The 27932-nt window shown below is 36.3% G+C and overlaps 1 protein-coding gene across 1 annotated transcript in view; it reads left to right on the top strand.

Moving 5' to 3' along the window:
• LOC145990939 (uncharacterized) overlaps positions 1–21923 on the top strand; it is a 35572-nt gene extending 13649 nt beyond the window's left edge. The window contains exons 3-8 of the mRNA XM_083126496.1: positions 5956–6222; positions 7827–8063; positions 10622–11094; positions 11820–12107; positions 17896–18139; positions 19166–21923. Of these exons, the coding sequence (XP_082982622.1) occupies positions 5956–6222; positions 7827–8063; positions 10622–11094; positions 11820–12107; positions 17896–18139; positions 19166–19363 (1707 nt within the window). The 3' untranslated portion in view covers positions 19364–21923. The remainder of the gene's footprint in view (positions 1–5955; positions 6223–7826; positions 8064–10621; positions 11095–11819; positions 12108–17895; positions 18140–19165) is intronic.
• The last annotated feature ends 6009 nt before the right edge of the window (positions 21924–27932 follow it).

The raw sequence follows: 27932 nt of genomic DNA, 5'->3' as shown, positions 1-27932 counted from the left end.
GATGTTACGTCATGTAGAAGTATTGACTTTAAAAATACGATTTTTCTTATACATGTTTAAGAAGGGAAAGGCATTTAATAAAATACAAAATCACGTACAAGTGATCAGCATTGATTAATAGATACATAAACTAAATTTTTAATGAGATAATTAGGATTTAACATCGATGGTGGTGCCGTCTGGTAGCTGGTTAATTCATGCACGAACAAATGAATTCCGAAATTAACCTTGTTCGGATTTTTGCACCAGTGCGGGAGGCCTGATATCACTTTTCCTGCTTATAATACAGAAGTACCAACTTGACTAACAAATTAATTTTGTTTTAGTGTATATATGTGTGTGAGACTTTCATTCAGGATTCCAGCACTGTCCTGTCCTGGGCATTCATTTATGTCCTGTAATCATCGTGATTAACCTAAGTTTTATCCCGTGAAGAACTGGAAAAGGGCGTTAAATGTGAATGGTTTAAAAATATCACAAGCATTCTGAGGACCACAAAACATCATCTGTAGTACGGGCAAATTATTCTAATGGTTCGTTAGTGGCAATGCTAATTAGGGAAAAATATTCAAAACTGATTCAAGAAAACCGACACTACATGTCAGTTTTTGTGGATGCATTGCGGTTCCTTACTATTCAGGGACTTTCTTTTCAAGATGGTGATGAGTCAGGCAAGCCTTAACAAAGGTAATTTCTCAAGGTAATTTCAAAATCAGGCGATATTATTCGGAATTGTATTGAACGTGAACCTTAAAATGCAAGTTATACTCAAAATTCGATTCAAAACAAATTAATCTTCGTAATTTCCACACTTATTCTCAGCAAAATAAGCCAGGAAGTGGAAGAGGTGAATGTATTCGCAATGATGTCAGATTCTGAGAAAGGAACAGGACAGATATTTGTATCATGGGCAGGTAAGACATTGCTTTTTAGGATTTGCGGCCCTTCAATCATTAGATGCAGATTCGCTCTTTGCACATAGATCTTATTTGCAAGAACTCCATAGATGCCTGTAATTGTAGCACAAATATACTTTGGACTGCTAGAGTGAGAGGTACACCAGGGTCAGAATATTTCTTAAATTATGAGAAGACTGTAACCTTTTTCAGATGTTTATTCCTGTGATATCATTCCCCTAAAAGGTCCAAAACCCTTCAGCGTTATGAAGATGGAATGAAAGTAGTTCTCGGAAAGTATAACGAGGTTCACACTCTAGTTGTATTCTCTGTAATAATCCCAGTTTACAATGCAGCTTGTGAAAAAACCTTTTCGTGTTTGAAACCTTTGAAAAGCCTTGCTCGAAACAGGATGCTGGATGTCAACTAGCTCATTTGGCTGTCCTTGCTACTGAGAAGAAGCAATGTCAAGTCTTGGGCATATCGAAGGTGGGCAATGTGTTCTCCAAAGCACATGTAGCAGAATTCTCCTACAGGAGAATTGCACTACACCAAGCGACTTTCGTTGTTTCTAATACATCAGAAAATTAATTTCTTACAACACCATGTTTATATTGCAAGAAAATTAAAGTCTTCGAAACATTTTTTCATCATTTATATTATTATCGTATAACTTGAATATTTATATCAGTGGTTTCATCTCAAGAAAGACGATGAATTATACAATTACAGTGTTCTTACAAATGATCTTTCCGATTACAAACTTGAATAACTCACGTTTAATAACACTCAGATACATGTTGTACCAATGGAAAGGGAAACTCAAAAAGTTTCAGTGTTTGGTACAACTGTCATGTAGTTATTGATTTCGTCGCTAGGGGGCAATAGGAGAGAAAATGGCTGCCAACGAATACAGGAAGGCTTTTTGTGTGCTGGATTTTCACGTCTGCCAGTCTGTTAACACTGTGCAACGTAATTTTAGAAGGAAGTTTGGTGAAGATGCACCCAGTGGGCCCAGTATCCGTAAGTGGTATTCTGACTTTAAAGCAAGGGAATGCATCTGCAAGTGAAAGTCAACCGGCCGTCCACCAGTAAACGAGGCAACTGTGGAGTGTGTGAGAGAGTTTCGTACGAAGTCCACAGAGATCCACCACCACAGCCTGCAGAAAATTAGACATTCCGCATCCAACTGTGTGGAAGATTTTATGCAAACGTTTGCAGTTCCATCCTTACCGTCTGCAATTGTCGCAGGCCCTAAAACCGGACAACAAAGCCAAGAGACTGTCTTTCTATGAGGACATGCAAATCGAAACGGAAACTGATGGTTTCACGGAATCATTGGTGTTCAGTGATGAAGCCACCTTCTACCTGTCGGGCAAAGTGCACAAAAATAAAGTCAGGATCTGAGGTCTGGAAAATCCTAGAGGTTATGTGGAGCATGTACGCGACTCCTCTAAGCTTAATTTTTTTTTTGCGCTATCAGCCATGAAAAGGTGTATGGCCCTTTCTTTTTCGACGTGAACACAATCACTGGGATTTTGTATCTACAAATGTTACGGACATGGCTTTTTCCACAAGTGGAACAGGATATCGAAGGTTTAATTTTTCAACAGGATGGGGCACAACCCCCTTTCCACTTAGATGTCAGACGTGAACTGAATAGGTGACTACCAAAGAGATGGATTAGGCATGCTGGCCGTGACGATAGTGAACTTTTGCACTGGCCTCCACATTTTCCAGACCTTACACCCTGTGAATTTTTTCTCTGGAGTTTTGTCAAACAACAACTGTATCGGCCACCTTTACCACTTACCATCCAGGATCTTCGTGTTCGTATCACAGAGGCCATTGCATTAGTGGATCGTCTAATGTTACAACGTGTATGGTAGGAATTGGACTATAGGCTCGATGTGTGACACAGGTAGCTCACATTGAGCACATGTGATGTGATGTTGTGAACTAAATGTAATATAAACCTTTTTGAGTTTCCCTTTCCATTGATACCACTTTAATGTATCTCTTAGGGCCTCATCTGGTCCCATAACATTCTATGATTCATGCAGGAAAGCATAATTTCAGGGGCACGTTCACCCGAAATGGACACAGTGAGTCTGGCCTCACCCAGTGATGCCAACCCTAGTATAATTGTGCTAAACGTAGTACAATTTGAACTTTGTTGGCACCTAGCACCCTGTGTTTGGGATAATAGTAAAATATAGCATCATCTATAAACATGCGCCCCTGGGAAACAGATAAATTGAATTCAGAGGAATAAATTATGAAAAATAAACTTTAAAAAAATCATTTGATCTGATTGTTATCAGATCTTATTTGATTCAAACAAAAGGTAGTATGCCGATCCAGCCACATCTGGTCCACTGTCTTCATTCAATCTTTTCTTTATCTTTCCTTACTTAGCTCACGAGGAACATTTTATTGAAGAAATTGCTTGAAAGTTAGGGTCACAGATAAAACAAGCCCCCATCTTTTGTAGTCATCGAAATTTCTCAATCTTTTTCAAGCGTTATATTAAACCGAATATATTGGTTAAACCATTGTAATTAATTTAATCGGGAAAGTTACCAATAATGCTTAACTAATCAACAACGCATGTTCACATCACAACTGCCCCCAAAATAGATGCACAAAATGAACTTAAGACCCAAGTCGTCCGAGCACAATTTAGTTGCATTTAGCAAAGTTTAAGAGATTAATCGGCACACTTTTCCTGATTGGCAGGTTGGCAACGCTGGACACTGGGCTTCACATCTGTTTCTTGTCCAGTATGGGGTGTCTAATGAGGGGAAAGGGAAGGTGAGGGTAGAAAGGCAAAGACAACTCGTTCCGAGAGCGAAAAAAAATTTCTATCACAGTGTTCTGCATTTTCGTTAGTTTGTCGATTTACTCCTGTTGCGTTGTTTTATTGTTATATTTTATCTTGTTTTTTCGTTCATTTTTTTTTATTGTTTGATTGATTTTTTTTTTTACTTCGCCTTTTGTGCCACTTTTGGCTAATTTGCAAAGATGGGGAAGAGTGTTGATATGATGAAATTGACACATGGGCACTCAAAAAACATCCATACCCAGGCTGAGATTCGAACCCAGAACTCCTGTCATCGTAGCACAATATGCTAACCACTCCGCCACGGGGGAGGGGGGGGGGAGCTTTCATTGTTGTGAGTGTGAAGTGAGCAAGGGGAATAATTACTTGTATTACTCTGGAATGCTATAAAACAAGCATAAATGCCTATTACCGGGCATAGGAAGAAAGAAGGGGTATCGGAACATTGAGTACTGCCACTTGGATGACATCTAAATCATCAATTTACAATAATATCAAGAAATACGATTTACATGTGTAATGGTCGGATTGACCATTACTATTTTTGGTAATATGTTAAATAATTGCTGGCCAGCTACAAGGTGTAGGGTTAAGTAATATGTTTCCATGAGTGTACTTTTATGTTATTATTGCATGTAAGTGTATTTGCTTATTGGATTGTGCTTTACTGGATATTAGATTCTCCTGTTTTTTATCTCCCCGGTTGGGGGAGCTAGCTGTCTTTCAAAAGACCGTTACAGTGGAATTTTCTAATGCTACGGGGTCCAAGTCCACGGACGTTTACCCCGACTATAAAAAAGGCCAGTGGGCTTTAGAATATAAACAGTGTTTCTCCATCGATCGACGATGAGGAACGTCTCCTCAAGTTTAGTCCACTTTTGGTGGCTAGACTTAATATAATAATGTAGCATTTGGTGTAAGCCAACCCCTGTTGCTGTCCCAAGTCCCCTTTTAGAAAAAGCCTTGAATATGTGGATATTTCCGTATTGAATAATTGATGCCCAAAAGAAAGAGTGAAGACGTAAGGAAACACATTTGTAATGAACGGAATATCGTTTAAGCTGACGGTAGGCCCGCAGAGATAGTTATGCTAATAGTTAAGTGCCGATGGTGTAAGCCATAGGTGCGCAATTATTTTGAATTAAGGAAATTGGTTGATTATGTAAATACACACATGGAAACACTATGTAAATATGTATATATATAATAACGTATAGTAAAGCAATATAATCCTACTAGAAATGTTATGATTTGCTGAATTAACTCTAGGAACTACTGTACTGTCAATTTTAAACCAAATATTTATTCACTTTCTGTACATGTGTAATGAACCAGGGACTAAAAAATATAAATTGTTATGTAAAACCCCCTTTCATAATATAATCTGCTGGCTTGGCACAAAGGGTAAGGTGGAAGGAGAGATTGAAAGGATAATACAAGGGTAGTAATCCAGAGGGCTGGATAGAAACGAGGGACTGGGGGTCCGAACTTTCACACGAGTTAGCACACATCAAGAGTTACTATTCAGGTTCATTGATAGATGCAAGAATATGTTGTTACATTTTCAAAAATTACTCTAAAGGTTATATTTTTTATATTTTAAAAAAGTTGCACCCATAGCAACACGAACTTACATGCCTGTGCCTACCCTTGGACCAGTTTAAAATTGATACTGATCACTGATATTCTACTGATCTGATACAAAGTTTTCCAATGTTTCTTGAAGAACACTATCCTCCTTAATTAATATATGTAACTGGTAATAATAGTTTTGCCTTAGAAAAAGAAATCACATGTTTATACTTTCACTTTATAAAACCAAGATATATGCAAATTATACTTTTATATTTATAAAAATAATATATGGCAGAACTTTGCACTAAAATTAAGGTTATATATAAATATCAGATCAGTAATTTTACCAAAACACCAATATGGCTGTATCAGCCAATACTGACAGAATATCAATTAATATGTCCCACCCTTAGAAAACTGTTCTAAAGTGCCAAAAAATTAAAAGCTACAAAATAGTTTCAGTTGTGAATATACGAGAGCTAAGTTGCATTCCACTATGGAGATTAAGATGAGTTCATTTTTAAATTTCAAGAACACTAAAGTGATTTGAGGAACAGTGATTCTCTTTTTATGACAATGTACTTATGTTTAATGGTCAGTTTTTGTCAAATGATAACATTTTTTTTATTGCTATTTGAGCAGGATCATGTTGAAATGGTTGCAAGTGGCCCTGTTATGTCGGCCCTGACTACACTAAATTCCAGTGCAATTATAGATGGAATGGATTCAAGCGCATATCAGCCTACACAAGTGTTTGAGAGTGTGATGCCCACTTCCCACAGTGCAGCATTTCTCATTCCAAGTTGCAACTCACCCCGTTCTCAGGCAGAGTACATCGCCATGAAACCAGCCATTCCCACAGGAGACATTCCAGAGATAATATATAGTTATCCAGCACCAGTTCATCAGGTAAGATAGAGATTGTGTAGAATTATTTAGCATATGGCTGCTGCAAGCATTAAAACTCAATTTTTGTTGTAATATTTTGGGAGAACACACACTCCTTTTATAGGACATTTATTTTTACTTTGGTGTTACAGTTACAACTGTATCAAATTTGTGTTTTTAAGCTTGTAACAGCCATAAACTACAGGGGAAATAATTCTACAGTGCAAGCAATACATAACATATAAGAAAAGTATGTACATTGTGTAGGTGTGCAATAGAGAAATGATATAAATGAATGTACATTTACTTTGGCTTTATGATTTTTAGATTAGTGCATCTTTGGTAATTGTATATATACGTAGATACAAGCATAGAGAATTATAAAACAATAGTGTTAGAACCTTTTTAATAAAACAGTTAGTAGCTTTTTCACCCATATCACTTTACTCTATTTAAGCATAGAGGAAAAAAAAAACAAATCAATCACTCTTAAATGTGATAAATATATCAGTTTTAAAATTTATAGTTTCTGCAGTCAGGTTCACGTGTTCATCTTATTTAATTTCTGCAAGCCAGCAATTATGATACAGTGACATATTTATGATTTCATTTTGGGCTTGGCAAGGGAATTTTTAAGCTGGCCTGATTAGTGTATTTTTCCCTCTGTCCTCTCCACAGCAACTGGAATGTTGATATTAAAGCAATAAGAGCAACACTTTTGAATATAGTAATTTCTAAAATACAGGGGAAAAAGGTTGGATATTATTGTGCAAGTCTGTACTCATGATAAAATAAATATATTTCATTGTCTCTAACACTTAATAAAACATTGTAGAGTGCATATACACTATTTTTATGTCCATACTACAAAATTTGAGGATACATTTTATGCAAACATTGAAGTAAAGTTCACTTTGAAGTTATTTTTTCCCCCTGGTATTTTTGAGGATGATTGACATCCAGACTATGTTTTGCTGGAATTTTAATCCCTTAATACCCTACATACTGGGAATCTTGGATTTGCAATCAGTTGTCTTAGAATATCCTGAAAATTAGAGCAGTGTTTTTACACATGCCACCTTCCTTTGCAAGTGCCTCCATCCTTCCCATGATCAACAAAATAAAATCAACTGTTTCAGCTAGATAGTGGGAACGCACACTAAATTTGGAATCCAGCGATTAATTCTATTTTATTTTGCTATTTTTATGTGTGTGAATCCACCTTCTAGTAGCATGTGAATCTAGCACTGCATGAGGACCCTTTGGTTAAATTAAGTGTAGAAGTGTTATCATACTTCTCCCTGTTTCACTTTGAAACATGAACACACAGAAAACGTAAGATGACACTTGATTTAGTCCAAGTGGAAAAAAATGGATATATTTGGTTCTTAAAGCAGGATGTAGTACAGTGAGTGATTGTGCTTAACATACAAGATGTATGTATATATAGCATCAGAGAGCCATTAAATTATGTATTTGAATTTATTAGAACGTTTTGAATAAGGTATTTTGTAAAATAAGGAAACATTTTATTTACACAGAGGTAAATAAACCATGGTTGTGAATTTTCAGTCTTTGTTCAGATCGGATTCTTGAAATTATGCATTTCTTGATTTTGTTTCCAGGTTGTAATGTCAGGCGAGAGTGACATGATAATACAGCAGTGTGTAGAAATTGGTGATGGAACAAGTACCATGAATGTTCAAGCAGTGGGAGATATTGTTCTAATTCCAGGTACAAATGTAACCACTGTATTTGAACAAGGCCAGATTGCTGATACCTCCGACAACCCACCAACTGACACTGCTACCGCCATTAGTATCACAAGTACCCCAAGTGAAACTATAGAAGTGCGAAAGAAGGTAATAAAATTATAAAATCAAATGTGATATTTGTTCATTAAATACAATGATATATGTTAACTCGTAATTACAACTGTCCTGGAAATGCTATGACATTTTGCAAAGATTAAAAAGCAAAACTGCAAAATTGCAGGAATATTAGATATGGTGATATTACTTAGGCTGGTTATGTATTTTTCCATGTATTAGTAAATTCTAGGGATGTGACGAAGCTGAAAATTTACTGATGCCGATGTACTCACCGATAATTTTTGGAACCGATACCGATGCCGATATTTAACCAATTCCGATACATAAGATTATTAAACAGAAATAGGTTATTTTCTGCATGACAAAAATAAATTTGGTATGTACATTTCTATTGCATATCATATGTATATCATATATATTCTCAAGAGATGCGAATGTACATTTGCATCTACAGAAAGTTATGTGAACCTATAGATTTAACATTAGTACACAAGCAGTTCTTTGAAATGCAAAATGAATTCCTGTTCTGCCAGATTCAACTTCAGAAATACGAGATTTGGAAGCACTTCAGGAAGTAACCTACTTCTTCTCTTATCGCAAATCTGTTCAGCATCACTGGACACTCAATCACTGAATACTGATGCAGCAGGTATGCTCAAGTATTTTCTCAGCACTTGCTTCAGGTTTGAATACTCATTTTTGAATTTCCAATACAACAGCAGATTCTGGTTCAGCAATGTACTGTTTTATTTCCAATTTATAGTTAGGTTGATCCTCTGAAAGAGAGTTTGCAATAATTTTATTACAAAAACTCTACAATAATGACTAATCATAACCAAATTTTCAATAAATCTTACAAAACTAGAATATGAAACTTGTTAGAAGGTAAAACTCTAGTATAATCTGTACCGATTTAAATATCGGATTTTTGCCGATTCTGATACCGATTCTGATATGTCAATTTCGGCCGATTTTCATACATCTGTAATCGGCTTCGGCACATCCCTAGTAAATTCTAATTTGCTACATTAATTGTTTCTTACATATTAACACATTCGGGTCTGGCCTCATAATACAGCATTTTACCTCAGGCCTGCGGTTTTTGGTTGTTTTTAAAGAAATCATAGAAAAAAATATTTTTAATTTGTTTTTATTTACCCCACATTTCTCAAATCTACAAAGCTTCCTCTTTTCAATGAACAAAAATTTGTTAAATTTTCTTTTCATTTTCAGACATTTTTGAATATTTTTTTCAGCAATGTTTTAATGTTTTGTGAAAAAAGAAAAAGTACAACATTGTAACAAATGTTAATATAGAGATATTTCAAGTTCGTAATCTGGAAATTTCAATAATTAACAATGCCAAAACTACATAAACTATCAATACATCTTTTGAATCTTGCATAAGAATACTTCTGATGTGCACATAACAAAAAATAATTGCAAATTACAGGTAATTAGCTTTTGTATGAAAAAGTTCGAAACATTCAGGAATGCAGAGAGCAACGTCACTGCTGGGGCACTAAAATATTGTGTCTTTTCTTGCCCATTTGCCAGTTTGTTTTTTGTGCCTGTCTCCACAAACTTTACATGACCTACAGGGCCTTGACTTTTTCTGTGGGGGGGGGATTTTCGTTGGAAAATGGCAGCCTGTTAGCCTATCTGCTGTAGTTGACATTGATGTTTGACCTTGAATATCTTCGCCCGCTTTGATGATGAACTCTTCCAGACATATTATAATTTTCCCTTTTTACTTTCTTATAAATTACATATGCATTCATCACTGACCTAATGAACAAATGGAATGCAGAATTTCCGCTATGCGGTCTGGACCTAAGGACGCCATTCTAAACAATGCAACGTACATCAACCCAACAACAAACAGTTGCAGGTGCGAGATAAAAATAGGACATGAGTCACCTAGCGGTCGGAATTTCAACCAAGACGCTTGAAGGAACACGCACATGAGACAAACTATGAACATAGCCCGTAGGTAATTGAATATCACAGGACGGGCTATGCCCGTAGCCCGTCTTTCGTCCACATTGACTTTAAGTGCACTGCGGGCTATGCCCGTTGTGAGACCCCAATGTGTTAATAATATTATTATAATATGTTAATAATGTCATTCCTTAGTATTGGAGTGAGAGTGCGTGAATGAGGAGAGAGAGAGAGAGAGAGAGAGATTAATTAATTAATTGAGATGTTTCGAGGGATAAATAAATGAATGAAGTTTTCTATGCAGACTAAGAAACCATTTTCTGCACCAAGTAAATAAACCCTATCAACCCTAGTACTAAGCATATACTTGGGGGAAAACCCATACTATAGTTGATTTTAAATATGAGTTTTTTTTGTTTTTTTTTTAGTTTTTGTTTTAAGGCAACTTTATGCACAGAAAGGTTAATGTGGATGGGACCTACAGTTTAAAGTGGGATCCAAACAACTATGTGCCTCCATCAGGTATCGAACCCAGGACCCCTTGATTACAAGGTGATGATGCTACCACTGCACGATCGGCCTTCATAATTATTTTCAAATTATGTGTTACCTCCGACTGTAAGAACTATTTCATATCTGTTTTCCAGGGACCTAAACAGCAGGCAGCTCCCAAGACACCCACCAAGAAAGTTAAAATTAAATCTCCAAAAAATTCAAGTCCAAACAAGAAAGTGTCTTCTGAGAATAAGAACTCAAAATCTAAAAAAAGTACTACAAAACGAGGAATCCTTGTTGCAAACTCGTACTCAGACTTCCTGTGTGGTAAAGATCATCACTTTGAGCAACCTTCACAGCAAAATCAGTGTGAGACGGAAGATAAAGTTACACTAAGTGTCTTCAGAAAACATTCAGTGCAAAGTGTGTGTTCGAGACAAGATCAGTCTGTAAAAATGCAAGTCCTAAAGAAAGTCCATCGAAAGAGACAGGAGCATTGTGTGCAGCATTTAAGGGATGATCAGGACTCGTCCGACAAAGAAGACTTTTGTCCTCCCGTAAGCCATGATGTTTGTACTCCTGACTCGGATGACGAACTTGACTTCGCTCTCATGATTGATTCCAGGTATGTGTGGTGGAAAAGTTGGTATCTAATAATTACGTGTAACAGGGTTATGAACTTCAGTAATGAACAGATAAAAGCATTTAAGGATTGTGCAAATAATATTTTTCCTTCTCTTCACCAGGATAAATTACTGTTGGAAATTTTGCAAAAATGATGGTTATTTCAAGAGGCATTACAATTGATATACTAATGCCTGTGACCTGCTAAGATGTAGTGGATGAGATGGTTGGAAGTTTTCAATAATATCCTCACTGATATTGTGCTTGGCAAGGTATATGTTGTTTGCGTACACATGAGTATTTTATTATGTTTAGGGACACTTAGATCACTTTGCTATGTAAGATGTCACAATGGAAGAAAAATTGACCCCCCCCCCCAAAAAAACAATTTGTTTACTGTTAGAACTTTTGAGGGCAATTTAAGGGAGGATTGTAACTTCTAAATAATAATACTGATCAAGTACTAATATAAAATTTAGCAATGAGGTTTATTTTTGTGGATTCAATATAATAATGCAAATGTACCTTGAAGAATATGAATTTTCCAGGGTACATGAATTACACCTTTATGGTGATTAAAAATAAAAATCGCAGAATTTTCTGCCAAATTAAAGTTTATTTACAGAAATATTGGAGCCTTAAAATTGTTGGCAATTTAACTGAAACAATGATGTCCTTGTCATGCCTTATTGAAAAATTCTTATCCTTTTTTATTTTCCATTTCAGTATGCAGTGCAACATGGAAGTTGAAGTATCAAAATTTGAGTGTGGAGAATGCTCTACATTGCTCGACTCACGTGGAAGTCTGAGGAAGCACATTGCAACATATCATTCCCCTCCTGGACAAGAACCAGCGGAAATGCTGAAAAAGACTTACGTGTGTCCCAAACATGCATGCAAATTCAAAACACGGAAAAGAGACAAAATGGATGCCCACATTGCTGTACACTTGACAGAGGGATATACACCAACTGGAAAGAAGCGCTCTGTGTCTGGACCTGTTCAAAGGATAAGGTATAGACACCCTGCAATGTGTATATGTATATATGTATATGGTGTCCTTAACCATGTTAGTGCATTATTTGCACAGATAGCAGATAGAGTACTGCATTGGAACACTTTCACTCACTCAAACCTCCCATCCTCCAGCTTGCTACGCTCGAGCGTACATCACTCTTACTGGAATGATTGGCAACATCCTGTATTTCAGAGCCTAATAAGCAGCACAGTCAACCTAAATCCCATACATGGAAGGAAACTACTCCATGCAATTACAATTCTAAATAACAAATTCCATATATTATTATGTAACACCCACATATAATATATGTATGAAAGTATGCAATATCTACAGACCGTAAGGTAAAATGGACCCCCTGGATATACATGCTGACAGACCTGCCTAAGCAATTACAAATATCCTATCACAGTGCAACACATACCTGTACACTTACCGAAAAGAATAATCATATTCTGCGAAATAATAAGATGCAGTTATAACATTCAATCGTCATCATTTTAATGTAACAATAATCGTAGATATCCACCTATGCAGCCTATATTCATCTATTTCATTTCCTTATATTACTGTATTGGTAAGATATGCATTGTAACATAGAGATGATGACTATGTTCACTTAAGTTTCAATTTCACTGTGTCTTTTACTTCATGATCCATATTCGAGGGCCCACTACCACAGACAAATGACGGAAATACATGTACTAGTAATCCTCGAGTGAATTCCGCTCCTTCAAGTAGTTTGAGGCTTATCAATTCTGTATGCCATCTAGCGTCGCCTGTGTGAAATATCGAGCGCTCGAGCGAAAGCCCTCATTGCAGTACTCTAAATCAGAATAAGTTGAAGTACAATTAGGTAATAAATCATTCAAATGAAATGCTTAATTCATGTCTGTTGGCCAAAGAACACATGAGAAAAGTTCACATTGTGTTATCAAAGTATCGATTTTCATCATGCCTATCTCCATTCACTTTCAGTGGCCTCTTTAGTACCAATAGCTTAGTGGTAAACTACGTCTGGTTATAATCAAGATTTCTCAGTGAAGAGCACATACTTTATGTGTAATTTTAGTCCCAATCAGCCTAGCTGTTCAACTCTCATCTAGCTTCTCAGGCTGTAATATTTTCTTTCCACACTATTTGATAAGTAAATGAGGAGTACTGACCCAAACAGATTTGAACCTGAAACAGTGATTATTTCCAATGCCCCAAGTTACAATACCATCCTTAGAACATCCACTTCTTTGATTCTCTGTACATATTATATTTATTCCTAGCGTATCATATCAAGTGTTCTTTCCTATACCTTTTGACCTAAATCCTCAACCAACACTTTCTCGACGAGGCACCATGTCAGGTGTCTGAAAACATCGCATCAACCTGAAGAAGGAGGTAGTATAACCTTTGAAACGTTGTTTGACCAATCTCATGCTCACACACGTAAGTTACTGATTTTTAATCTTTTAATCTTTAGTTGGTATCTAGTATATTGAATATGTGAAGATATTTCATTCTTCAGGTTATTTTCGTTAAATTAGAAATATCTTCTGGTACTCATGATTACAGTGGAACCTCGATTTTAATTTTTTGAGGGGACCAAACTGAAAAAAACTTAAAATATGGGAAAATGTAACATTGAGGAAAATTTATTAACATTTTACTGTGTTGGGACTATCAAGATTGAATGTATAATGCAGGGAAATGTAAAATCTGGGAAAGTAAAATCTGGTTCCACTGTAATTGGACATGGGAACTTAACCTGACCTTAACTTCAAATCTTTGTGTACACTTCTTTGATGTAACAGATTATCCATCCTCTAGATCAGTGGTTTCCAACTTCAAAAGGTCCGAGGGCCAAAATTATATCCAGCAGTTGATTGGCGGGCTGCATTTTGGGGGGGGGGGGGGATTAAAAATTACAAAAATTGTAAGTACTGAACTGAGAATGTAGTACTTACTTTCACATGACCTAAAGTTCTAAAATGAGGCATTAAAAACAATGGAATCACAAATCAAAATTGTATAATTACAATTTATTTCACAAAAACCCAATACTTATGGATGAATTGAAAGAAATGAAAAACACACCACACAAATAAGAATCCTTCATAGTAAGTGTTCAATGTGAAAATTGAGGCCGATCTGCTTCTTTTATTAAAGTTGGAATGTCCACTTGAATTTCTGTATTTGAAAGTCTCAGAAGGTGAAGCAGTGAAGAATCTACCAATCGACTTCTGTAGCTGTTCTTGATGAACTTCATTGAAGAAAAAACCCTTTCACACGTGTATGTGCTGCCGAACATCCATGTCATTCTTTGTCCAAAACTACGAAGGTTTGGAAAGCGTTCGCTTGAAAGGTATTTGAAAAACTCTGGCCCCTTTTCTTGGCTAGTTTGAAGGAACACATCGCCTTACACAATTCAAGTTGGAGAGAAGCTTCTTGTTCTTCGATGTTAACGCCAAGAGGATTGCTAAATAGCTGGATGCTGCTTTAAGTTCTTCAAAATATTTAATTATATTATATATGAATTAAAAAATGTCCAGTGTTTCATCATCATCTGCTAGCTGCCGACAGCTTGGAAAATGGACCAGGTTATTCCTCTCCAAACTAACGTTGAAAATCTTCAGTTTATTACGAAACCCATCTATGTTTCCCATTAAATCTGACACCAGCTGGTTTCTTTCCTGCAGTTTCAAGTTCAGTTCGTTCAGATGACCTGTGATATCTGTTATAAACGCCAGTTGTTTAAGGAAGTCCATACTCTGAAACTGTTTCTTCAGTAAAAATAGAACGTATTTTAATAAAAATACATAAAATTAAATTATTTTGCAAACTGGCTTCGCGGGCCGCAAAAAAAGGGATCGTGGGACGCATGCGGCCCGTGGGCCACCAGTTGGAAACCCCTGCTCTAGATTCACTACATGGTTTGTCTATTATGTGAATTGTAGGGTTACCAGATCGCTACAAGGGAAATGTAGGACATGCTGTCTCAAAATGTAGGACTTTAAGTCAAAATGTAGGACACAAAACATTCACAATAAATAATACTTATTTCTATAGAACACGTTAGAAAGTAATTTAAAAATGACACTTTCTTTTCAGTTTAAAAAAAAAAAAATTCTTAATGAAATTTTAAATGCAAAATTTCAAAACTTGTAATCATACTAAACAATGCATCTCACTACATGTTCTAACTGGTACTTCTCAGAGAAGCCAATTTTTCTCAAAATTTCAGGTTTAGTAAAAATATAATTATGTTAGAATGGACAGTCAAACTCTTTGTAATTATAGGGACCAGCCCCAAACATTTTACAGAATTTATGAATAAAATATTTTTTTCATGAGTCCGTTGTGTTGATGGAATGAAAGTACTCTCTCAACATTTGCATTATGACCTGCAATGAACTTAACTTAACTCTCTAGCCTTCTTAAACCCGAAGGTTCATGACTGCAGCAACACAGGTCTTCCATCTTTCCCTATCTTGAGCAAGATCTATATACTCTTTTCCATCCCTACCGATTTCCCTTAGGTCCATCTCAACGTTGTCCCTCCATCTTCATCTTGGCCTTCCTACAGGTCTCTTACCATCAGGTTTTCCAACAAGAATTCTGTAAACTCCTCTTTCCTCTCCCATTCGTGCCACATGGCCTGCCCACCTAAGTCTTCTGGATTTAATTATTCTAATAATATCTGGACATGAATACAAATTATGTAGTTCTAAATTATGTAACCTTCTCCACTCACCTGTCTCCTCATCCCTTTTAGGTCCAAAGATTTTCCTAAGGATCTTTTTTTCAAATACTCTCAATTTATGTTCCTCTTTCAATGTAAGGGACCAAGTTTTACATCCATATAATACTACAGGCAAAATTACTGTTTTGTATATTTTAATTTTTAGTTTCTTAGATATTAAACTAGAAGACAAACGTTTATGAAGTGAGAAGTAACATGCATTTCCTGAATTAAGCCTATTTTTTATTTCCTCTTTAATATAATTTTCATTGACCTGCAATGGCAAACAAATATTCAGCAATTACCGTAATTTGAAATGGTTCCAAAAGTTTCAATCTAGGGCAGTTTTTAGTTCAACAACAGGGTTTCTACCCAAGATAACACATCCAAAATTCTTGAATTTTTCAGGACTTTTCTTAACCTTTTTTCTTTTTTCTTAATGTTTATTTATTCAACCCCTACTTAGGCAAAGTTGGAAATTAGTAATTAAGTGAACTGCATTTGACAGACTAGCAAGGCTCTGGGGTTTGGACTCTTACTTGAGGCTTGATTTGGGATGGGGGGGGGGGGGTCGACCCTATATGTTTATGATTGTCCCTTCATCCATCTTATCTTGCCATAATTCATCCTAATCTTCGCGATTAACGTGAAGTAAAATAAACCAAATCAAATAGCAAATGTATTAGCAAAAATTATTGACCACAAGAATAATTTCTCGAATTTTTATGGACTTCAAGCCCTACTTGCTGATTTCTTGACTTTCTCTTGACTTTCATAACTAGTAGACACCCTCAATAACTTTGTTCTCTATATCCTCCCTGCTTTAGAACCAAAATATTGAATGAAAATGGGAAACACCTTGTCCCATCAGTATAAACCCGAAGGCAAGACATTCCGCTCAGGTATTGAACAGTGACTTCATCAGAAAGTGGCACAAAAACTTTGTTCACTAATTGCTTCAGATTTCCCGTTTGTTCTCTAACTTTTCTTTTCTGGCAGTGACTGAATCAAAATAAATTTCACTATTGAGTTTGGGAGCTCAGTCCATAGACTTGTAACTTCCATAACTTCTTTGTTCAACTGAAACACGTATTTTCCTTATTAATATTATGTGACGCTCAAAATGTAGGACATTTATGATATTTTTCAAATTCCTCCCGGACGCCGGACATAAAGCTAAAATGTAGGACATGTCCGGGAAAAACCGGACATCTGGTAACCCTAGTGATATGTAAATGCTACATGTAACAAACCACAAAATATAATAACAATATACAAGAGTGGCAGTGTTACCAACTTACAGAAAAAATCCAGAAAATCACTTCTAACATTGGTTAGCACCTTGGCAAGGAGCGATTTTCCAGAATGTTATCCTTAAGGTGGCAAGACTGCTCTCCTTATAAGTTGTTACCCCTCCCAAGGAATGAGCCTATTTTCAGTGCAACTTTTCATGATTGTAGGAATGTGCCACTACTACATACTACATTTTTTGTTCACTTGATCTATTGTGGTGCCCACATGGGCATGCTGAATATAAATTTTTGTGTAAAGGTTTAATTTTCTTCTCATGAACTTTTATTATTGGGAGGTACAATGTATAAATTTCACCTCTACTAATAGGCCTGTCATTCCAGTGGGAAGAGAAAATGATATTGTCTCTCTGTGACAAGTAGTTCTCGAGCAATGATTTATTTGAACATTGCAGCAAGTTTGAAAGTGTGTTCTCGAAAGTTTCCCATCCCTGGAGACTAGCATGTGAGAGAAGTTCCTATCTGCTAAAAGATAAAGTTTTTTCGCTTTGGCGTTTAAACTTTTAACCATACTTTCAAATCAATATATGAGATTTTATCTTATAGGGGTCAACTTGATATTCATGTTTATGCTGAATGAATATTGTCTTTGGTAACAATTTTGAAAATGCTGTCAAAATTATTACAATATTTGAAGTGAATTTCAATATACAAATGACGACAGATTTTTTGTCTAGACATGCCAGTACACTTATTTGAGTGTTCTTCTTTGGCAGTTAAATGTAAATAATTTCTTTCCAGGTATGAGAAAGAAGAGTATCACTGTCCAATGTGTCCATATTCGTGTACAATTGAAAAGGCATTTCACAAACACTTGAAAGTTCATGCATTTGGCCCAAAGAATTTCATGGTGAAAGTGTCCTGTGTTATTTGTGGCAAAGATAGGCAATCAGAAGCTGATCTGAAGAAGCACATGCGGAAGCATAAGACTGGAAAGTATTTTTTCTGTGATATATGTAATTTCAAGACTGTACAGTTGAAAAAGGTGAGTTGGGTTTCTTTTGTTTTTATTTGTTTTATCATAGTAATTATCAGATAGTTTTCCCCCCTCTCACCTACCTTATCCTGCTATTGTACATAATTCTACATTCATTATACTAACGGCATTTTGAAAGTAATGCCTCCTCCTCCTTCATACATTTTTTATTTCTATCAGCAAAATTGAAACATTGATTGAGTTGGTGTTTTAAGTCCACTTTATGCACAGTAAGGCTAATCGGGACTGGACCTACAGTTTAAAGTGGGATCCAAACCACTATGTGCCTCCACCGGGTATCAAACCCAGGACCCCATGATTACAAGGCGACAACACTACCACTGTGCCATCGGCGAGGCCCCAATACTGAAACATGGTGTCAAAATACATGCAAATGTAGTGAATAATCCAAGCCTATTCAAAGTATTGTCCATCACTTTGTATACCTTTTGCCATCTTTGAATCTATTGCCGAAATCCGTTTTGAACCAGTAAAAATACCAGCACCGATACTCTTACCAGTTAAAATATTTCTGAATATTTATTAGTAAATGAAAAAATAAACTAAAGTTTGTGGCATAACAGCCCTTTGAGAATCAGATTCTGAAGTGGCTTTACATTGGGTGATGTCTGGTCAGAAATTTGGGCCCATTTGAATGCCATTTTATGCCCAGGTGGGCTCCCATGTAGCCAAGTGGTTAGCTCTCTCTCTTTTGGTGCAAGTGGAGTACCAGGTTCGTTTCTCAGTGTGAGCATTGTGAGGACAATTTGGGAGCTACTTGAAAAGAGGAAGTGGCAGGTGATGTCCTGACAACAGGTCACTCAATGAAAAAGTCAGTTGGCAAGCTCTGGCCCTCAGAGGGGTGTTGTAGTATGGAGTTTGCTTTCAGTTTTCTGTGCAAAGATAGGTTATGGGTGCTGGAACTAGCATCGTGGATATTGACTGAATATTGATATCGATGTTGATATATTATGTATTGAAAATACCAGTCGGTGGGATATCATATCTTTAAAGACTATGCACTTTGTTTTCCAGGTAATCCAACATCGCCGCATGCACACTGGAGAGAAACCTCATCTTTGCCCTCATTGTTCATATCGGGCAGCTCGCCGTGACAATCTTCGGTCTCATGTGCGTCGTATGCATAAAAAGGAGAATGTTTATTCAGATACTTTTAACCCCAAAAGTGTGCTACTTGCAGAAGTTGGACCATCAGCACAGCCAGTGTCGTAAATGTAGAACATTGTCATACAGAAACAATTTGTATTTTTTAAATAGGTATTGTACTAGTCTTACAGGAAGGAAGACAATCGATTATAGTTTTTCATATATGCATTATGAAAATGCAGCTGTGTATATGGGCATTTCTTTTGCAATTGTAAGAAATAATTTTCTCCTTAATATGTCAAGGTCAGTGATTTGGTCTTCCTAATTTATTTTATATTCTTAACGAGAGAACACTAACAGTGTATACAAATTGAACATAAGTTGTCCAGTATTTTGAAAGCCTTATAGAGAAAACAAAAGAACGAATTGGCTCTGTAAAGGCTATTTTGAAGCCACTTTATGTACAGAGACAAATTAGAATGTAAACTAAATATTTTATGTAGAAGCTGATAACTGATGTTTCCTCTCTGATTCGGAAATGAACTCGGATATCAAGATTACGCTGTTGTTAAGGAAGATCTAAATATAGTACATATATAATTAAAAAGGTTAGAAATGGAATGAATACTCTAGTCACATTTCATATTTTTTATTTTATTTTAAGACAAATCTTTATAATCAAGAATATGTGTAGGCCAGTAAGTGGCATATGATGACATGTATATCAATTTTAATTTTGTTTCAAACTAGTAACAAAAATCTGTGCACTTTGTAAAGAACAATAAATTTTCAGAATGCTACATAAAGTATATGTGCAGCACCTCATAATTGCATTGTGACATTGGTGAAAATTAAGTCATTATGACTGTAAGCATTGTGCCAGAAAGACTTTTGGCATTTTCTTTACTTTATCCCAAGGGAAATTTCACACTGGCATTTATGTGGTATACCTTTTAAACATGAATCTTGAGGAATAAATGCTACCTTTCACACTGGAGTGAAGCAGTATGCTGCACCTATTATTTGTCACTTGGGTGTCACTCGGAATGGTTCATTTTTCTATAGCTTTCATCGTGTTGCCTTGGTCTGTTGGCTGCATATGCACAGTGAATACTTCTTTATGGGCTAAAGGGGAAAGTGGCTATTTGGGTGTGTGAAGTTTGTGGTAAAGTGTTGCTTGTCACTTTGATGCGAAATCTCCCTTGAATTTTTCATATTCTGAGCTTAGGTGTTATCTTTATACTACTCTGTATTGTAGTTGATCTCAAAAGTCAAGACCCACTCATATATTTTTCATCTGGTACATCACAGAGGCATTTTTGACCTTTCTTGTTTATGTGTTTAGCAAATAAAGATCAATGGTTTCAAAACTTACACCACTACTTTTCAACAAATTTCCATCTCCCTGATGGCATTGTTGTAATGCTGTCACCATGTAATCAAGGAGTCCCAGGTTTGATATCCAGTGGAGGCTTATAGTGGTTTGGATCCCACTTTAAACTGTAGGCCCAGCCCCAATCGACATTTCCACTGAGACTTGAAATACGTTTTAAATCCATTCATTTTACGGATAATGATAATGACACAAAAATGAGGTGTGCAAAATATATCTGTGGTATTTGTTTTGGTTCTCGAGAAACACTCCTTCATACACTGCTGAAATCCCACAACACTGAAGTGAAAACATCCTCTGATTGGCCTGACGTCGTCACTTAGAAATGCATGCTGGCAGGGCTTCTGCTTGCCCCGTAAACTTAGCATGGGCCATGAAAGCGACGGCAAAGAGTCATTTGTTACTGTATAAAACACAAGTATCTTATAACTTCCAGTGAAAACATGTGCTCCATTTCTTGGAGATGAATTATGCCCTAACAGTATAACAGCATTTACTATAATTCAGCCACTCTGTAGAGGGTTTTACCATTAGACTGACAAGGCAATACTGGTAACAGTTAATTGCTGAACATGTGAACAGCCTCGTTCATTGCCAATACATAGGTTCTGACTGGGAAGAAATTATTGTTACAAGAATGCATTTTCGTCATAATATCTTGTTCACAATTTTTAAAATAACAACACATTTAGAACACTCGTGTTTACACGTCAATTTTTATTAATTCGTGGTGATATTGTAAAAAAAAGTATGCAAAGTTTTTAAATCTCCTGCAATAAATTACAGTTTTCTATATATATTGCAAATTTATGTATTTATCCTACATTTACATCTCTTTTCCATCACTTTGTCTAACCGCAACGATGAGAATGCATGGTTAATTTGGTATCTTCTCTAACGTCACAATTTTTGCCACTTTTGGCTAATCGCAACAATGATGATGAATGACTACAAACAGTATTCGAAGGAGGACACTACCCATCCCCCCACTACCACCACCTTCAGGTTGCACAATTTAAGTATCACCCAACCTGCCCTCGAGACGAGACTTTGGTCTGTCCCGTAACATTTCAAAAACATTCGCTTGTGCTGTGTCCTTTTATGAGACAAGATGGGAAATGTCTCTTCTCGTTAGCAACACTAATGTTAACCATAGAAGCACTCCCCTAGCTGTCCACAAAGATGAATTTTGTGTATAATAATTACAACACCAGTTCATTCATGGTGATTGTGAATCAGCAGTTTGGTTTGCATATACAGGGTGGCTCAATAAGTCACTTAACACCCCCAGTACAAGGCCACTGCAGCGCGCAACATGGAAATGTTGATGACCAATCGTTATCAGGCCAAGGGGGAACCACATTGACGCCACCCACACGGTCGGCGGCCATCTTGATGTCCGCCATCTTGAATTCAACTTCAGAATTTTAAATGGGAAGGGGGTCGTGCGAATTATCAAAATGGGCTAGAATTTCACGAGAAATGCAATGGTGAAGGTTTTTTCGACGTATCTTTAACCAGTAAAAAGTTATGACTGAATTCTTGTACCAATTTGCTCCTTTTTGAGGTGTTAGAAAAATGCCTTAAAATTTGTTTAGCGCTTCGGTAATGCATTGAGATCAAAGTGACGTCTATGGAGAGACGTTCGCATGCCATTGCACATTATTTTAATCGGATACATCCATGAAGAGCTGTGCATTATGAATGGTTGTCGCGAACAATTTACAGTGTGACGCTTCCATTGAATTAAAAGTCCTTCACAGTGACAAGGCTAATGTTTATGTTCATAAGGAAGTTCATAAACAGAATATTCGATGATTTTTATCTGATAACCCATTTTTGACAGATCAAAGCTGAATGGTTAGTGTTGGTAAGTTAATGGTGTGGCGTGCTGTGTGGAACACGATTGGTTAGTCAATTTTCCATCAACGGAACCTTAAATGCTTAGGGCTACTTGGATTTGTTAAATAAACAGTTTTTTTCATCCTTGCTTATGGAAGAAGGTACTTTTTACAGAGTTTTTTCAATAGGGAAGAACACCAGAACACCTATGGGAACGTTATGAACCAGTTTTTGTCCAAAGTTAGTTATCAGATGACAAGGGTCATATATTCTGTTTATAAACTTCCTTATGAACATAAACATTAGCCTTGTCACTGTGAAGGACTTTTAATTCAATGGAAGCGTCACACTGTAAATTGTTCGCGACAACCATTCATAATGCACAGCTCTTCATGGATGTATCTGATTAAAATAATGTGCAATGGCATGCGAACGTCTCTCCATAGACGTCACTTTGATCTCGATGCATTACCGAAGCGCTAAACAAATTTTAAGGCATTTTTCTAACACCTCGAAAAGGAGCAAATTGGTACAAGAATTCAGTCATAACTTTTTACTGGTTAAAGATACGTCGAAAAAACCTTCACCATTGCATTTCTCGTGAAATTCTAGCCCATTTTGATATGTCGCACGACCCCCTTCCCATTTAAAATTCTGAAGTTGAATTCAAGATGGCGGACATCAAGATGGCCGCCGACCGTGTGGGTGGCGTCAATGTGGTTCCCCCTTGGCCAGATAACGATTGGTCATCGCCAATTTCAAATTCCATGCCGCAATGGCCTTGTACTGAGGTTGTTAAGTGACTTATTGAGCCACCCTGTACAATCAGGATAATATACAGTTCTTTGGGGCTCGTCGCTTTAAAACAAGGAAAACATTTTTTAGTCGTAATAATCTGAAAGTTTGTACGGTAAACCTCTGCATATGTTGTTTATTCTATATTTTTCAAGACTTTAGACGAGAACAAAAATTGCCCTTCGAAACCGAGATGAAAATGAGACGGATGTTTATAAATCGAGACTAGACCGTCAACGAGACATTTACAAATGAACTCGAGATCAAGAATGAGACAGGCATTTACAACTCTCAACGAGAATGAGACAGAGATTTCCAGGTCTCATTTCGTTTTATCTCGATAGGATGCCTTGCACATTATTTCCTTGTAATAATTGTACATAAACTAAGCATTGAAATTTACTGTGCAACTCGTGTAATCTTCTGCAGTGTATTTTCTCTTTTCTGCATAACCCGGTGGAGGCACAAGTGGTTCGGATCGCACTTTAAACTAAATGTCCAGTCCCGATTATACTTATTGTGCATAAAGTGGACTTAAAACACAAAATCAAATCAAATCAAATCTTATCTGCAGAAAAATATTTGATCACAATTTATAATGAAAAACAGAAACTGAAATTACATTACGGAAAGAAAGTAAAATATGCTTCATTTAATAAGTGAAGAATATGAAAATTGAATACCGTACTTGTATCTCATTATTTCACACTACAGGTTGAGGTAAATTTTGATAAATATAAGTTTAAAATATATTTTTGAAAATTTGGCCAGTAACTAATTTTACAAGCAATATTTTTTGTGTGACTTGATAACATGCACGCTGCAGAACCCTTTCATTTATCTTGCACGTGAGCAGCAGGGATATTTAATAGAAGAATGATCATTTCAAAGCATGGCTTTCCCTTCCACTATTGCTCCTTCTTCCATTATTTAAATCTCTACAGATTGTAAAACTGCTACACATGTTGGCTCTCCATAGGCCAGCCATAGTAAACTGAATGCTCCAAGAGCAGACGACAAACCTGCTCTAATTGATGACGTATTAACATGACGGGGCATGTTTTGAGCGCAACGCTAGCCTCTCAACTTTGGAAATCTCGTTTTTGCCTTAAACTGAATGCAGAGTAACGCGAGAACTTACAGGAGTCATCTTTCCAGGGTGTAGTTTTCAAAATTGTTGTAAGTAAAATTCAGTGGAAATGTCCATTAGCCTATCTGTGCATAAAGTAGACTTAAAAACAAAGTTTGACAATACAATTTCCAGCTTTATTGAGACATTTGTCGTAGAAGGTAACAAGTTTTTATAGGCTGTCATCATAGAATCTGCTGCTTCCTCTCAACCCAATTTAGGCACCCACCAGGTACAAAATACCTGGGAACACATCTCAGTGATCACTTCATGAAAAACTGTTCAAGAGATCTGTGAAAACTTGCTAGTTATCCCTACTTTTCTCTCTCACACAAACATGGGGAGAGGGGAGGGCTTAGTTACTATGAAGTCAGATTTTCTTGGTTTAAACCCTAGTTAAGGCATTGAAATATCAGTACGTATGTCCCATCATCAATTTCATCTGTTCATCAAACATCTCATTGTTAAGATTAACCCAAGTGGTAGGAAAGCAACATAAAATAACCAAAAATAGAAATAGAAAAAAGTTATTTCCTAGTACTTTATGTAGCATTCTGAATTCATATTTAAAAGAAAAGTCTTACTTGTGTGACATTGTATTTGATTGAAGCATTGAGTCAGGAAACGTAGTTCCTAAGTATGTGTAATTTATCTTCATAGATTGTCTGTGACATCATTCAATGACTAATATCCTAAAAGCTCTTGTTTCTACTATGCATTTACAGCATACATGTATTTTGTAATTATTAAATCATTGCGTAAAGATACTTTGTATTTAGCATTTAGAATCATTGTGTTTACCATGCTATATTTGAAAGCTTCACTACTGGGTGAAAAGAAAATATTGATTTTTTTCTTATTTTGTACTCAAGTGAGTGTATCTTAAAAATTTAGAGTAACAATATTGATTGTATTTATTTGGTGCTGTTATAATTGGAAATTATATGCTACCAGTGTTTTATTTGCCATACTTTTTAAACAACATATTCATTTTCTTATCATTGGTCTTGTTAGATTGCTCATGAACATATTTTTATAATTTTATGTTGAGGAAAATTTTGAACACTGTAACATTCGTGTTTCAAAGAAAATTACCTTTCTTACCTGTCATGTTTTCATGGCACTTCAATTTATAATAAATACTATATATTATCCATATATAGTTAATAAATAAACTAAAGTTCATTTAGTAGCCATTAGTAGGCAGAAATATATGAACCTATCTGAATAACCCATAACCCAAAACATAGCACACAAACTTTTGTTTTTATTTTTCTCGGTTCAATACTTTTTTGTGGATTAGTACATAAGTTTTGCTCCCAAGCTACTCAAGATAAGCTCAAAGCCACATTACTTTTAAAGTGTGTTAATAAGAAAGCAACTCAACATTTTTGTTGCATTGTATGTAATTTTTACTGTACCAAATTGAACCAGTGCTGCTGATACAAGGACATTCTTGCACTGTATAATTACTCGAAATTAGAGACTGCCTTAACTTACTGCTCGAGATTTAGAAAGATCTCCAGTCTGAACTATTTACAAAGGGACATCTAATGGAAAGGGGAAATGGCTTAGAAAAGAGCCTGAAAATTGTAAAAAAAATAGTCACTTGAATATGACAAAAAATGTTAAAACAAAGCAACCATCTGATGTAATGACACTACACATGCAACCAAATTTTCATCATGCACTAGCCACACCTATTAACTACAATGCTTTGTAAGAGACAATAATATCTCCAGTATTTTCTATAATTACCTGTTTTACTAAAGCATATACTGTCTTCTCAAATATAAACATGTCTGTCAGACAACCTGAGTTTAATGCAACATATACATACATGTGCATACATCAAAATTATTCCAAGTTTTAATGTACTTACTCAATTTACTCATTGTCATAAGGCTCTTTGAAACAATATTCAAATGCAACCAGTTCTTCTCAGCAGCTTTGCCAAAATTATTTCAAGTCAGCGACATGCATAAGTTACAATTGACATATGAACCGAATAATGACTTGACTGTTTTCTGACAAATATACAGGGTTAAACTCTGATTATTTTAAATTTTTTTAAGTAAGGAATACAATTCAGAGCATCCAATTGACAATTTCTACATTATCAACGAATAATAGTCCAAACCAGTGCTCAAAGTGGGAGGGAACATAGGAGCTGCTACCCCAGTTATTTTTCAAATAATTCATAGATTTATGGTGTTTTTTTCCAGCAGCATTCCCCGATAGAACTGGCTTTGTATTGTTGGATAGGATGTCTCCAATAATGAAAATTGAGACCTTATCTCCATCACAAAGATGAGTGCATCCATTTCACATGCAGGGTTCTCTCTCATATCCAGGAAGCACCAGATTTCTCCATGACATCCCAGGAGACTTCTAGGCCATGTTACTGGAAATTGAATTCCAAAGCCAGCAAACTTCTAACATTCATCACACAGGCATATATATTCCAAACTACACCAGGAATTATATGAAATATTTTCAACATGTCATACCGAATAGCATTTAAACATACCATCACTTTCCAAAAATGCCACGTCACTACATTCCATGAATGGTCATATATCAAAGTCCTGGGTTGTTGGCAACCTGTTGTCCTGCTCTCTAATACCAGACTGAAAAATAATCTATCTTTGCTCTTTTCACTGTTTAACTGTTTACTGCAAGACATCAAACTACCTATTCTTTTTACAACAGTTGTGTTTTTCTCACATACTGCAAGTGATGCTGACTGGCGAAATACATTCTTTAGCACAGGCGGGTTACTCTTACAATGCAAGACGACGTTACAATGCCAGTTTCGCTTTCCTCTCCTCCTCTTCCTTTCCTTCTACAGGCACCTTCCCTTTCACCTTTCATGCAAGACACCAAGTGCCAGCAGGATTTTATACCCCCTGCTTTCTCACAACAAGGTGAGATGGGAAAGATGCACTATATTGCCAATAATGACCGGCATGGACGTCCGCAGGATTTTTTCCAGGGAGGGGCAAGGAAGGTATTTTTTTCCAGGGGGGGGCAAAAAAGTCACATTTTCCCCCAAAAGAGTGTTGTTCCCTAAAAAAACATTGCTTAAATTTGAATTTATGGTGTTCATGCAATAATTAACACATATTATTGTGGATAAAATGAAATTTTATGTGTGAAATACATAATTTTTGGTTCACTTTCATTTTCCAGGGGGGGGCCACGGCCCCCCCTTGCCCCCCCCTTCCGGACGCCCATGATGACCGGGCACTCTCTGAACTGTAAGGAGGATCACCCATAGGTCATCAATACATGTTATCTGCCACTAGAATGACTCATGAAGGACAGCAAGTGCATTGTAGACTTGTATACTGCTGCCAGCAGTCAAAATGAGCAGACAGTGTGAACTGAGTGAGGCTGAATGGGGTATGATTATCGGCACCCACCGATTCAGGCATTCCATCTGAGATTTTGGACAGGTTCCAGATACCAAACGCAACAGTCAGTGCTGTAGTGGTGAAATGGAAACATGAGGGTGTGATGAAACCACAACTGTG

The sequence above is a fragment of the Lepisma saccharinum genome, chromosome 8 (genome assembly GCF_977018435.1).
Source record: "Lepisma saccharinum chromosome 8, izLepSacc3.1, whole genome shotgun sequence".
NCBI classification, from domain to species: Eukaryota; Metazoa; Arthropoda; class Insecta; order Zygentoma; family Lepismatidae; genus Lepisma; species Lepisma saccharinum.
Note: the sequence above shows the minus strand (reverse complement) of the source record. Positions and strands in the feature narration are given on the sequence as shown.